The sequence below is a fragment of the Polypterus senegalus genome, chromosome 1 (assembly GCF_016835505.1).
Source record: "Polypterus senegalus isolate Bchr_013 chromosome 1, ASM1683550v1, whole genome shotgun sequence".
NCBI classification, from domain to species: domain Eukaryota; kingdom Metazoa; phylum Chordata; class Cladistia; order Polypteriformes; family Polypteridae; genus Polypterus; species Polypterus senegalus.
In genome coordinates, this window is record NC_053154.1 from 267,551,768 (window position 1) to 267,565,347 (window position 13,580).

The 13,580-nt window shown below is 37.5% G+C and overlaps 1 protein-coding gene across 1 annotated transcript in view; it reads left to right on the top strand.

Annotated features, from left to right (window-relative positions):
* erlin1 (ER lipid raft associated 1) overlaps nt 1-13,580 on the top strand; it is a 64,676-nt gene that overhangs the window by 22,905 nt on the left and 28,191 nt on the right. The window contains exons 3-4 of the mRNA XM_039773628.1: nt 10,495-10,576; nt 11,859-11,905. Of these exons, the coding sequence (XP_039629562.1) occupies nt 10,495-10,576; nt 11,859-11,905 (129 nt within the window). The remainder of the gene's footprint in view (nt 1-10,494; nt 10,577-11,858; nt 11,906-13,580) is intronic.

A 13,580-nucleotide genomic window follows, 5' to 3' on the forward strand; every position in this document is an offset into this window, starting at 1 on the left:
TTTTTACAATACCAGTATATTGTAGTTAATGGTGTATTACTGCAATGTAGGGCTTTGTGTCAACATCATTAGTATTTTGTTGCCATTTTAGTTAACTCTGTTGTATTTGTAATTAGTGCTTTGGGCTGGAAAGTACACATGCAATTAATAAGGATGCTTTAAAATTAATTTTGAACTGCTTCAGTGCACAACCAGTTAGTAGTTTTAATATCTCTTCAAAACCATATTAAAATAGAAAAATAAATCTGTTAAACATATAATTTGACACTTTAATAACTAAGGATAAATTTTTGTGTTTCAAATGTGCATTAAATGTTTATACATCTGCTTCTCAGTAAAATAAATCAAGGAATGTAACTTTGAAATATGTGTGTTCAAAATATTCAAGAATACAGTGGTCATTACTAGCAGGAGCATTAAATCAGTAAACACAGAAAAATGGTGCTTTCATATCTGAAATTATGAATGCCTATTTGTACTATGTTTTGTCTAGATTTCAGTAGGTGGGGGAACAACACTGCTCCCCTTAGGCAGTAGCGGTGAAATTTTTAAGTTAAGTCACTCCCAAAAGTCTGTCACAAGGAGATGAAATTGAGTAGAAGGAACGGCACAACTTAGCCAGCCTTTGTAAGATCTTTAACTACCGAAATACAGTATAGATACAAATATGCTGCCTTTCAATCATATTGGTTTCTTGGCCAATTTTCCAAGTTTTTAAAGTAAATTCTACATAAAAATGTTGTTCTTATGTCACATTTGTATTTTAAAACACTAGAAAAACAGATTTTTAATGTGTTTTATGTTAGGGTAAAAGGAAATGATAGTTTTAATTTTATCATATTTTTATTTTTTTTATTTTTCAATTTTACCTTGATGCGTAGTCCCTGGCCTGCTGATAAAAAGCTGCTCCACAGCAAAATGCAGTTGCTACCATACTTTGTGGTTGGTATGTTTTTTTTTAGTGGTGTAGAAAGTGTTACATTTGTGCCACACATCTCTTTTTAACATTAGCCAGGAAGCCCTATCTCGATCTCATCTGACCACAAAACCTCTTTTTCTTGCATCTCATACCTGGGTTATTCTTCGGATGTACTTTCACTTTTTTTTTTGCCACAAACTAGTGTTACACCAAACTCTTCATATGGTTGGTTGATGTACTTTTACTCCAGTCTCAGCTAATGAACTCTGTAGCTCTTTGAAAGTGATTGTCAGTCTGTATAATGTAGCATACTGATAATTTGAGTGAGGTAACAACATAACTTCTGCTTCCTGATAGTTCAACCAACAATGCCTGCTAAGTGTTTTGTGCCTTTTTCCTCATTAATGCATTTTTATTATTTTAATCTAACTTCATTGGAATGTGATTTAGTCTCCATTTTCACAGGTTATGGAGATGTTATCCAAGCTATATGGAAGTTATTCAATGATTCACTAGTGGAGACTGGTTTTCTCCACAGTCAATTGTTTTTTTACTGTTCTACTCTTAGAGCTTTCATAATATAACAATTAAATACATTTTTTTATATATTTCATAATATAAACCAGTGTTATGGTAACAAGTAATTGAGTTTCTTTGCTTTCAAATAAAAATATCACAGTGTAGGCATTTGTTGCAGTAAAAATAGAGAATTGGTCAAAGAATTAAGTACATTTTACAAGACAATGTATAATAAAAAAATGAATGACTGTTTCCTCTAAGTTACTATAATTCTTTTTGAGATTTTTTTTGCTTTAAAATAAATATGGTTAGGGTTTATCTATCTATCCATCCATCCATCCATCCATCCAATTACCTACCTACGTGTTTTATTGTGTTAGCCATTATGAATGTAGAGAAAAGCCAAGCAAAATTACACCTTTTATTGGCTAACTAAAAAGATTACAATATGCAAGCTTTCGAGGCAACTCAGGCCTCTTCTTCAAGCAAGATGTAATACAGAAACTGGAGTACCCTATGTTTATATACACACACTAGGACAAGGAACAACACTGGTAAATCTTTAACACTAGAATTACCAGAGCCTACGAAAAAACTCGTAGATCTGTCCCACCTTAAATCGCTTCTTAAAACCATTCTCACCTCTCCGCCAGCGTCTTTTGTCATCTAAATGTGCTGATAAACACAAGCTGCAAGCAGCCGGCTATTCCATCACCTCCACCAACTTAGAACGTGCATGAACTTCTCCCAGCTCACGCCTTGATTATCTGGGAGTGAAGTGGAGTTTTAGAGTGGAAAAAAATAGATCGTTATTCGGAACATGCCCATTTCATGTGTGTTCCGTTTCTACAGTAATCTGTGTTAACACATTGTTAAAACAGAAACTTTTTCATATTTTAGTAATAAATGTTATTCACTCACTCATCACTAATTCTCCAACTTCCCATTTAGGTAGAAGGCTGAAATTTGGCAGGCTTATTCCTTACAGCTTACTTACAAAAGTTAAGCAGGTTTCATTTCGAAATTCTACACGTAACGGTCGACAACGGCCGCCATGTTTAACTTTCTTATTTATGGCCCCATCTTCAAGAAATTTGGTAGGCGGCTTCCCTGCGCTAACCGAAACCGATGTACGTACTTATTTTGATGGTATGACGCCACTGTCGGCCGCCATATTGAACTTTCCAACGTCACAAATTCTCCAACTTCCAGTGTAGGTAGAAGGCTGAAATTTGGCAGGCTCATTCCTTACAGCTTACATACAAAAGTTAAGCAGGTTTCATTTTGAAATTCTACGCATAATGGTCATAACGGTCAACAACGTCCGCCATGTTGAACTTTCTTATTCAGGGCTCCATCTTCACGAAATTTGGTAGGTGGCTTCCCTGCGCTAACCAAAACCGATGTACGTACTTATTTCAGTGGTATGATGCCACTGTCGGCCGCCATTTTGAAGTTTCCAATGTCACTAATTTTCCAACTTCCCGTGTAGGTAGAAGGCTGAAATTTGGCAGGCTCAATCTCTTACAGAGTACTTACAAAAGTTAAGCAGGTTTCATTTTGAAGTTCTACGCGTAACGGTCATAACGGTCGACAACATCCGCCATGTTGAACTGTCTTATTCATGGCCCCATCTTCACGAAATTTGGTAGGCGGCTTCCCTGCGCTAACCGAAACCAATGTACATACTTATTTCGGTGGTATGATGCCACTGTCGGCCGCCATATTAAACTTTTCAACGGTCTTTGTTACTTATGGGCCCATCTTCAAGAAATTTGGTACGCGGGTTCCCAACGCTAACTGAATCCTACTTACATACATATATACATCCATAGCCTGCAGCTCGGTCACCGTGTGAGGCGGTGTTGGGTCCCCCATCCCAATGCCTCCCACATTGTTGGCTGCCTGCCTATATAAGGCTGTCCGTCGCTCCAGTCTCTACATTCCTTTCCTTGCTTCGCCACGGGATTCATGTCTCCCTGCTGATAACTACAGCCTTTTTATTTAATCCACGGCTTCTCCTGTGTTTTATTGTTCATTTATTACGATTATCGTTATTGTGTGGGTATTTTAGACTTACTTTACATTGTTCAGGTACCCATTTCCTTTATCATTCCAACCGTACGCCCATTAACGTGTCTATCGAGGTGATCACATTCAAAAAACTGTTACTTACCAAGTGGTTTCCATGCCCGGAGATGGCACCTACCTTTTCCATTCTCTTTGATACATATTGCACGGCCATATCAGGCTCACTCTTGATATCCGGAGGAACATTGTGTCTTATGTATTGAATGACTGGGACAGGTTCAAGGTGTGGACTGATGACGGTACAGGAGATAATTATACTACACAGGAGCACTATAAGAGTGAAATGCTTAAGCCCTTCACCTATGCATCTGCCTGTGAGTTGATAGCTGCTGCTGAATTGTTCGGTTGTCGCTTTCAAGTGTACCGAAATGGCCAAATATTTTACACCTTTCGACAACCGCCAATGCCTCTTAAACATCTTAGATTGACAGGTGACGATTTCAGTAGTGGACACTTTGATGTTTATGAATGTTTAAACTCTCAAAAGCTGGATGTGAAGTTATCGATGAAACCGGTTGTATGTTTACAACGCTTGACAGATGCCGAATGTCTCTTCAACACAAGTCCTGCAAATACTGTCATAACTGAAATAAACCATGAAACTCAAACCGATTATGACAGCAGCAATCCAAGCTGTGAGATTTGAAACAAGATTACTTTTCATATGGCCAACTGTATGTTGCATGCTCAAGAGTAAGCTCAGCGCACAGCTTGGTCATATTACAGCCGGAGGGCCGAACTGACAATGTGGCATACAAAGAGATCCTTAACAAATAATTATTGGTATATTTTCCCTCAGTTTAAAAAGGTTTAATTTTCTTCTTAATAAAAATTTTAAGGCAGTACTTCGCCGCTGCGAAGCGCAGGTATTTTGCTAGTATAGGCATAAACTATAAAATATGTGAAGCGTGAAGGCCAAAGATCAAATAAACACTTTCTCAAAAAGTTCAAGAACAATACAACAGCTTCTGTGGTGTACCGGTAAGATTTCGTCACTCAGAGCGCAGTACACTTTCCGTACCTCAGAGACCCGAGTTTGATTCCCCGCTGGGGAGAATATATATATTTTTTTTTAAAACCTTCGCTGTTCTGCCTGCCTGAACTCCCTGTCTATCTATATAGTAATAACACTAATTTTATTATTATATAGCAACTTCCCTGTCTGCCTATCATATAGTGCCTTTCCTTTCTATCTATATCTCCTATCTATACATCCTCCTATCTATCTATATTTAAAGTCAAAACTTGAATATATAAAGTCAGCGTTAGAATATATATAATCATTCCCGATTATATATACGTCAAAGCCTGATTATATAAAGTCATCGTCTGAATATATAAACTCATTCCCGAATATATAAAATTTCCGTGCTTGTCATTTCACTCGTACTAGTGAAAGGTAAACTTTGACAGAAGCCACTCAGAGTCGATCAGGCTTGTGAGGCTCGTCCAAAAATGCGCCCATACAAAAAGAATACATAAATGTAGTGTTCAAAATGCCGGGCACATACATCATTTTGAATGAAATAATTGAACAGTGTTTTTTTTTTTTTATATATATATTTTTCTGAAGATGTTTTTGTTAACTTAGTTCATTACGTTGTAGTAGGAACTCGTTGAGTTTACTAAAATGTGCCAGAGTCGTTTCAATCAATATCAATATAATCTCACATTTTCTATTTATATATTCAAGAATGAGGTTATATATTCCGACGCTGACTTTGTATATTCCGTAATGACTTTATATATTCTGATGACAACTTTATATATTCAGGAATGACTTTATATATTCCAAAAATCATTGTAATTGCCTGTTTGCCACCCCATAGGGCACTTTATAATAGATATATAAAAAACAGCTAAGGGGATAGATATATAGATAGATAGGAAGGAAAGGCACTATATGATAAGTAGACAGGGAAGCTTCTATATAATAATAAAATTTATTTTATTACTATATAGATATTATTTATTTACTTAACTTCCTACAGCGTAAAGTCATGAGTGCAGAGCTTTCCATGTACATATACAAAGTACAGAGATGGCAAAAGTGCATTCTTGATCCGATGTAGAACAGTCATCGTGATTTGAGTTTGCCTCTGTTATAGCACGTCTGTGAAAACAGCAGTGTCAAATGCGGGGGTTGGGGATGACTGTTATAGCACGTCTGTGAAAACAGCAGTGTCAAATGCGGGGGTTGGGGATGAGTTGGGATCGTGAACGCGGCTGAGAGAATAACAGAATTAAAAAAAAAAAAAAAAAGTTAAGTATCATAAATTACACCGGCAGTTACAGACTGGAATCAAATGTATGTTTTTATTTTAAAATAGTAAGAATACGTGCAGCTCACTTTTCAAAACGAAGTCCCACCTGGAATCGAACCTGTGCAGTTCAGACTACCAGTCAGGATCTGATAACGTTGCGCCACCACAGCGCTCTTAGCAAATGCGCGTCAATATCGCACTCTAACGCGGGTTGTTTTTCTGTAGTTATATTTTTGAATAAAAGCGCACTTGTTCTATTAGATTTGTACTTTTTATGAAACTGTTTCTTTAATATTTGAACTTCAGGCTTCACATATTATGAACTTCATGTCTACATTTTGTCAATTATGACTAAAACATGAAAAAGTTTCTTTTTTAACAATGTATGTACATAGATCTATGTAGACACGGAACACACATGAGATGCAAGTGTTCCAAATAACGATATTTATAAATATTTATAAAACGTTATCTATGTCAGTCTGAGAGATGCAAACAGTCCTCATACCTGGCCATAAAACTCTTGTGTCTATTCAAGCCATGTTGTCCATCCATCCATCCATTTTCCAACTCGCTGAATCCGAACACTGGGTCACGGGGGTCTGCTGGAGCCAATCCCAGCCAACACAGGGCGCAAGGCAGGAACCAATCCTGGGCAGGGTGCCAACCCACCGCAGCAAGTCTTGTTGTAATGTATTAAATTTTAACATGAGTTTAACTTCCCATTCTTTTCTCTCTTGCTGTGTTTTGATGTTGCCCATAAGCACTGTGACTTTAAAGTCCCTTTCACAGTGTCCATGACTGTTGAAGTGGGCCGCTACAGGAATATCTGTTCTGCCACATGCCAGGTATGAGGACTTTTTGCATCTCTCATACTGACACAGATAACCTGTATTGTTTTGAAAAACTCATCACAAACTTCAAAGGACTTTGTTGGGCAGTTATCTTATCCAAAGATCTTGACCATACATTGTTCTTCTCTCTCTTGTTAAATTAATCTTAGCCTGAATGAATCTGTTCATTTTTTACATTTAAGATTTTTCATTTAAAGATTTACCAATGTTGTTTCTTGTCCTAGTGTTTGTATATAAACATAGGGTACTCCAGTTTCTGTATTACATCTGTACATCTACGAGGTGTGGCAGAAAAGTAATGAGACTGATTTTTTATTTACCAAAGTTTTTATTTTTTTCAAACATCAATGTTATCCCCTTCAAAGTAGTTACCTTGGGCAGCTACACACCGATGGAGACGTTGTTCCCACTGTTGGTAGCAGCGCTGGAAGTCTTCAACCGGTATGGTCTTCAGCATGTCCGTTACACTCTTTTGGATGTTTTCTAAAGTCCCGAAATGACGTCCTTTGAGGACATTTTTCAGTTTAGGAAAAAGGAAAAAGTCACACTGACTGAGGTCAGGTGAATAAGGGGGCTGGGGAACCACAGGAAGGTCTTTTGAGGTCAAAAATTCTTTAATGGAGAGGGCAGTGTGACATGGGGCATTGTCATGATGGAGCATCCATTTGTCTGCAATGTCTGGTCTCACACAAATGACCCTTTTTTTAAGCCTTTCAAGGACGCCTTTATAAAAATTCTCCAAGCTTAACACAAAATTTAATGGCACAACGTTGCTCCAAATTCCGCTGTTCCATTTTGCGTGACGCACAACCAAAACACAACTTCGCTAATAGCAGTCACAAAAATCACGTAGTTAACGGAAGGAGTTGAAACTCACACTGAGCTATGGGAGGGTACTAATACACATGCTCTATCAAGGACAACAGCGCAGCGTTGCCAGATCACTTGCAGTGTTGCCAGTCTCATTACTTTTCTGCCACACCTCGTATGTGAAGAAGAGGGAGATGATCTGCTGTTTTCATATCAACAAATTAAAAATTTTGAGTATGGTACTCGAAAAAAGAAAAGTCTTTGAAGTAATTTTGGTCAGACCATTTAAGAAGGAATTGTTGTAATTACTTTTACTGCTGTTTAAAAATTGGGCTTTTGCACTTAAAAAGAACAGACCTAAACAGTAGCTGAAATACTAGTAAGTCAATCTCTCTCTGTGAATGTCATTAAAGCATAGGAGGCGATTGTTGAATTCAGGAGACACATACTAAATGTGCTTTTATACACATTGGGTGGGACTTCAACTGTGATGGTTGACCACTTTAAGTTTCAGGGTGTTCATATTTCTGTGGACCTGACCTGGGTTATCAATATTATAGCCCCAGTCAAGTAGACAAAGCAGCACCTTCATTTCTTAAGGAATACAAAACTGAGAATTCTTAGAAGCTTCTGTAACTGTACAATAGAGAACATCCTGACCAGCTTTAATGCGGAAATTGCCTTCATCAGACAGGAAGACTCTGCATTGGGTAGTTAATACAGCACTGACTTGGCACTGCTTCCCATTCAGGACATTTGCTGGAGGAAGTACAAAAGCAGGGCCCAGAGCATTCTTAAAGACCTTTCCAGAGACTGTTAGGTCACCTTTTAGCCATCAAATGGTTCTGCAGTATTCAGAACAACACAGCTAAGGATAGCAGTGGTTTTTCCCCCTCTTGCTGTAAGACTGCTTAACAGTTAGTGAATGCAACTATACACTGGCATGCAAACATTTAGGCACACTTGCTTATGTCTGTCTGCTTTTCATGAGAGAACTACTCAATGGATATAGATTGGAATTTTTCTATAATTTGCTTGAAAATTATGGTTGATTTTTCGACTTCTGTCATCGAGGTAAGTATCCTACTTCGCTTGCGGCAGCGATTTATTCATGCAAATCTGAGAGAGAGGCTGCAGACCGAGCAGCGGGAAAAGCGGGACCTCAGGAGTGGGGAGCCGGATGGGGCCCTCCTCACTCATATGTGGATTGTTACATTTGACATTTTTAAGAGAGAGAGAGATCACAGCTACATGTGTAGCTGCCGATTGGCACAGATATCATGGCCAAAGGCTTTTCTCCCCACACGGGGGGGACTCTCCCGTCAGAGCTGAACACGATCAGATACATTGATTTTTAAAGTTTGTCCTGTCTCACTACTATGTGGGCAGAGCTGTGAGAGACAGCTAATTTTTACTATAACATGGCTGCTTGTACTAATTGACACATTTGCAAAACAAAGACGCTGATGAAGAGGTGCAAAGGAATTTAAGGTGGCCTGGCCTTGTGACTTTTTTCATAGGCTTCAGGTATTCTAGTGTTAAAATGTGAATAGTTGAGTGAACAGAAGATAAACTCATCACCAAAAGGCATAAAGTTAAAGATCACAAATTCTTTATAGTATTTTATGCAAAATTAGTGTATTGATTTTGTTTTGTACAATTGAATAGTGAAAAAAGGAAGAGAGCACCAAGCAAAAGTTTGGACACCCCAAAATATTTGAGGTCTCAGATAACTTTTACAAAGGTATCAGACCTTAATTACCTTGTTAAGGCTGTGGCTTGTTCAGTCAGTCATCGTTGGTAAACTCCAGGTGATTCAAATTACAATACTGTAGAAAATTCTCTGACTCCTCAAACCTTTTCTCGACAAATAGCAGCCATGGACTCCTCTGAAAAATAAAAAAAAAACTGATGCTCACAAAGCAGGAAAAGGCTACAAGAAGATAGCAAAGCATTAACAGGTGGCTGTTTCCTCAGTTTGCAGTTAACCGGAACGGTTGAGGTCAAATTGAGGTCTGGAAGACCGCAAAATCTTTATGAAAGAACTGCTCGTTGGATTAGTAGGAAGGCAAATAAAAACCCATGTTTGACTGCAAAAAACTCTACAAAAAACCTTCAAGATTTAGCAGATTCTGGAGTAGTGGCGCACTGTACTACTGTGTAGTGACATCTGAACAAATATGACCTTCATGGTAGTGTCCGCAGATGAAAAACTTTTCTACCACAAAATTTAGTGTCTGAAGTTTGCAAATGAACATCTAAATAAGCATGATGCATTTTGGAAACAAGTTCAAAATAGGATTTTTTAGCCACAGTGTGCAAAGGTATGTTTGGGTGAAGAGTATAGAATTCTACGAAAAACACCTCTTCAGCTATTTAACATTGGGGTTGATCAGTCCTGCTTTGTGCTTGTGTTGTAGCTAGTGGCTCAGAGAACATGTCATTGGTAGAAGGAAGAATGGATTAAAATAAATACCAGCAAATTCTGGAAGTAAACATCACAAAAGAAGATGGGTCCAAAAACAAGATAATGATCTTGAAACACACCTCAAAATCTACAATGAAAAATACCTGAAGAGACACAAGCTGACAGTTTTGCCGTGGCCCTCACATTCCCCCAACCTAAACATCATTGAAAATCAAAAGAGCAGTGCATGCAAGATGAACCAAGAATCTTGCAGAATTAGAAGCCTTTTGCAAGGATGAATGGGCGAAAATATGATGGAAATGCTTAAAATATTTAAGAAATGTGTCACAGACATTTTAAGCAAGTGTGCCCAAAATTTTGCCCAAGAGTTGTAGTTGTAAATATTTAGGATTTTATGTGTCTGTTTATACTTTAGTATGGTTTTTGGCTTTTGTAACTGATTATTGTCATGGTTGCAGTTTATTATATGTATGTTGTCTATTGTGTTTTAGAATGGCACTAGACTGATTTATTTTGCTGTTGAATCCACAAAAAGGTTTTGTTTCTAGTGTACTATTTTGTATTGAAACAAGACAATAAACCTGACAACTTCTTATTAATTGATTTCAGAGGCGGTGCTTTGCTGACTACTCCAAATGGTCCTGGATTTCACATAATGTTACCATTCATTACTACATACAGATCAGTGCAGGTAATATAATTTTGGTTCTTTGTTTACTTAAAGTAAAGTGAGAGAAATATGTTTTTATTTAAAAATATTAAGCTACTAAAATGATACTTAGTTTTGTTACAGAAATCTAACTGGTCATTTTCCAGCTTAATATTTCTAAACAATTATGTAAAGAAATGCTAAACAACAAATATCTACCATATATACTTGCGTTTAAGTTCTCTCTCAGATAAGTAGGGGCTTGATTTTACAGTATAATTTCCGGTATTTTATAATGTTGGTTGAATAAGTTGAATGCGGAAAACTCTCGCTATTGGTCCAAGAGATTATGATATGCTAACGCCCACCTGATAGAGAAACCATGGATCACACTGCTTTTTTTTTCCTATCTCTTTGCCTATGTTACCACACGGTAATACCCAAAGTATTTCGAGGTGATGTTAGCACTATTTTGTGTCATCGTAAGAGTATCCCTTATCTACGATGGATCATACGATCAGAAGAAAATATGAAGCTGGTTTTAAATTAAAAGTCATTTAAGTGGAAAAAGAAATTGGTAACTGTGCTGCTGCAACAAAATTCGATGTGTCTGAGAAACTGGTGCGAGATTGGAGGAAGCAGGATGAAGTTAAAAAAAAAATAGTGTCACATTTTTGAACGGGTGTACAAGTCTGGGTCTGATTTTATGATTGATTTCTCGGGTTTCAAGATGTATATGGTATCCAATTCTATTAATTTAAAAGTTTTCAAAATGATTAAACATTGGCTATTTGTGTAATATGTTAATTCCCTGGTAGAATCCCAATGTATGAAGTTTTTTTTCTTTCCCTGATTTGTTCTTGTAAAATGTTTAAATACTTGTTCTTTTTTCTGTTGTTTTTTATTACCACATTTGTTTGTAACTACCTCAACTCATAGTATTTGACAGCAAAATTAATGTAGAGCATCTTAAGAACATTTAACTGGTATAATTAAAATAAACCCTTGCAGTTAGTTATTTTCTTCCTTAACTACATGCTTCAGTTCTTTGATTAGTGCTGGTTATATAATGTTGTTGATTTTCTTATGTTTCTGACTTGTAATGTAAATTGTTTTGCTATTTTGTGCTATCATATTTATGTCAGCATTTGTTAAATTTTAGGTTTTTGTCTCTGTACCTCTTTCTTTTTTATAAACTTTAAATATTGATTTGAAGAAATACTAGGCTGTGATGTTTTATCATTGATATCATTCTTAACTTGTATATAGTATTAAACATTTTAGCAGGGCAAAACTATATATTTATTTATTTTATTTTATTTAGACAACACTGCAAACAGATGAAATAAAAAATGTGCCTTGTGGAACAAGGTAAGTGTTTAGGTATAATTGGGAAGTGAGCTATGTAGTGTAAATTTCTGTGTATCCATGTGTGACCGGTGGACAGACTGCAAGAGAAAACTAGTAGGAATATTTGAAGCATTAGCTGGTCTACCCTGTTTAATTATCGTTGCTGGCAGAAAAAAAAAATGAAAGTGTTCCAGCACTTCTTGATTCACAGGCATTCAAAGTAATGGAGTTAAACAAAAATGTACTCCCAGAATGAGGGGCTGGGTGACCCATTTTTATTGTGCCTTGACTGGAATGGGAGGGGCCATCTTGGAGCGGAAGGTGAACGCTAAATGTCTGGGGCGCCCCTTGCCTTGCCAGAGCAGGAAGAACGCACGTGCACAACACACGTACATGCATGACACCTAGGATATGTGTATGCTTTTTATTACTGTACTAGCAAAATACCCGCGCTTCACAGCAGAGAAGTAGTGTGTTAAAGAAGTTATGAAAAAGAAAAGGAAACATTTTAAAAATAATGTAACATGATTGTCAATGTAATTGTTTTGTGACTGTTATGAGTGTTGCTGTCATCAAGGATTTGATTATCATTATATGTATCAATCAGGTTCGTATTTGGAAGATGTGTTAAAGTTACATTCCATGTTTGTCTAGTCTATCCCTGACCATCTCATCTTCGTTGTCAACCGTTGTAAAGATAACAGGTTTCATTCATCGAAGTGATCACTACCCAAATCGGTACTTGTGAACAGGCATTCCCGGTATTAAGTTGTGGATTTGCCTGCGAATATTTAGCGGCAGCGTGTCTATGAACGTAAAAAAGTTTCTCTTTCACTTTTGCTGAGTTTGTGCCAAACACTATTCTATCCCTGACCATCTCATCTTCGTTTGCATAAGCACAGTCCTTCACCAGCAATTTTAACTCCATTACAAAGTGATCAAAAGTCTCGTTTATACCCTGTATCTTCTCATTAAACTTGTATCTCGTGAATATCGTATTCGTCGTAGGCTTGACAAACGCCAACGGCAGCGTGTCTATGAACTTAATTTAAACTTAAGGTTTACACCGTGCTTCGTTTCCGCAGTAGCTGCACTTATGAATATGCTTGTATGCGTCACTTGCTTCATATTCTTTTGCTGCCTTCTCAATTGTGTAATGCATTTTTTGTTCAGCGCTCTTTGGAGCTCTTGCTTGTTCTCTGCGTACTGCGTTCACAGTCAGTTCACGTGAGCCGCTCTGAGTACATGCATCGAAGGTTCTCAGCTGTGCTTGTGCTATCTTGTGCGATCTTGCGATGTCCACGGCTTTATTTAATGTTAGCTAAGAACCGGCACTTAAGTTTCTCTTGCACTTTCACTGAGTTTGTACCAAAAACTAGTCTATCCCTGACCATCACATCTTCGTTTGCATAAGCACAGTCCTTCACCTGCGAATATTTAGCAGCAGCGTGTCTATTGGATTGCTGCTGATGGACGACCTTATATGGGCAGGCACTCAATTACGTGGGAGGCGTGATGATGAGGGACGCAACTCCGCCTCACATGGCAACCGAGCTGCAGGCTATGGCTGTATTTATATACGTAAGTAGGTTCCAGTTATGACCGTTGCGCGTAGAATTACTTTTGTAAGTAAGCTGTAAGGAATGAGCTTGCCAAATTTCAGCCTTCTACCTACACGGGAAGTTGGAGAATTAGT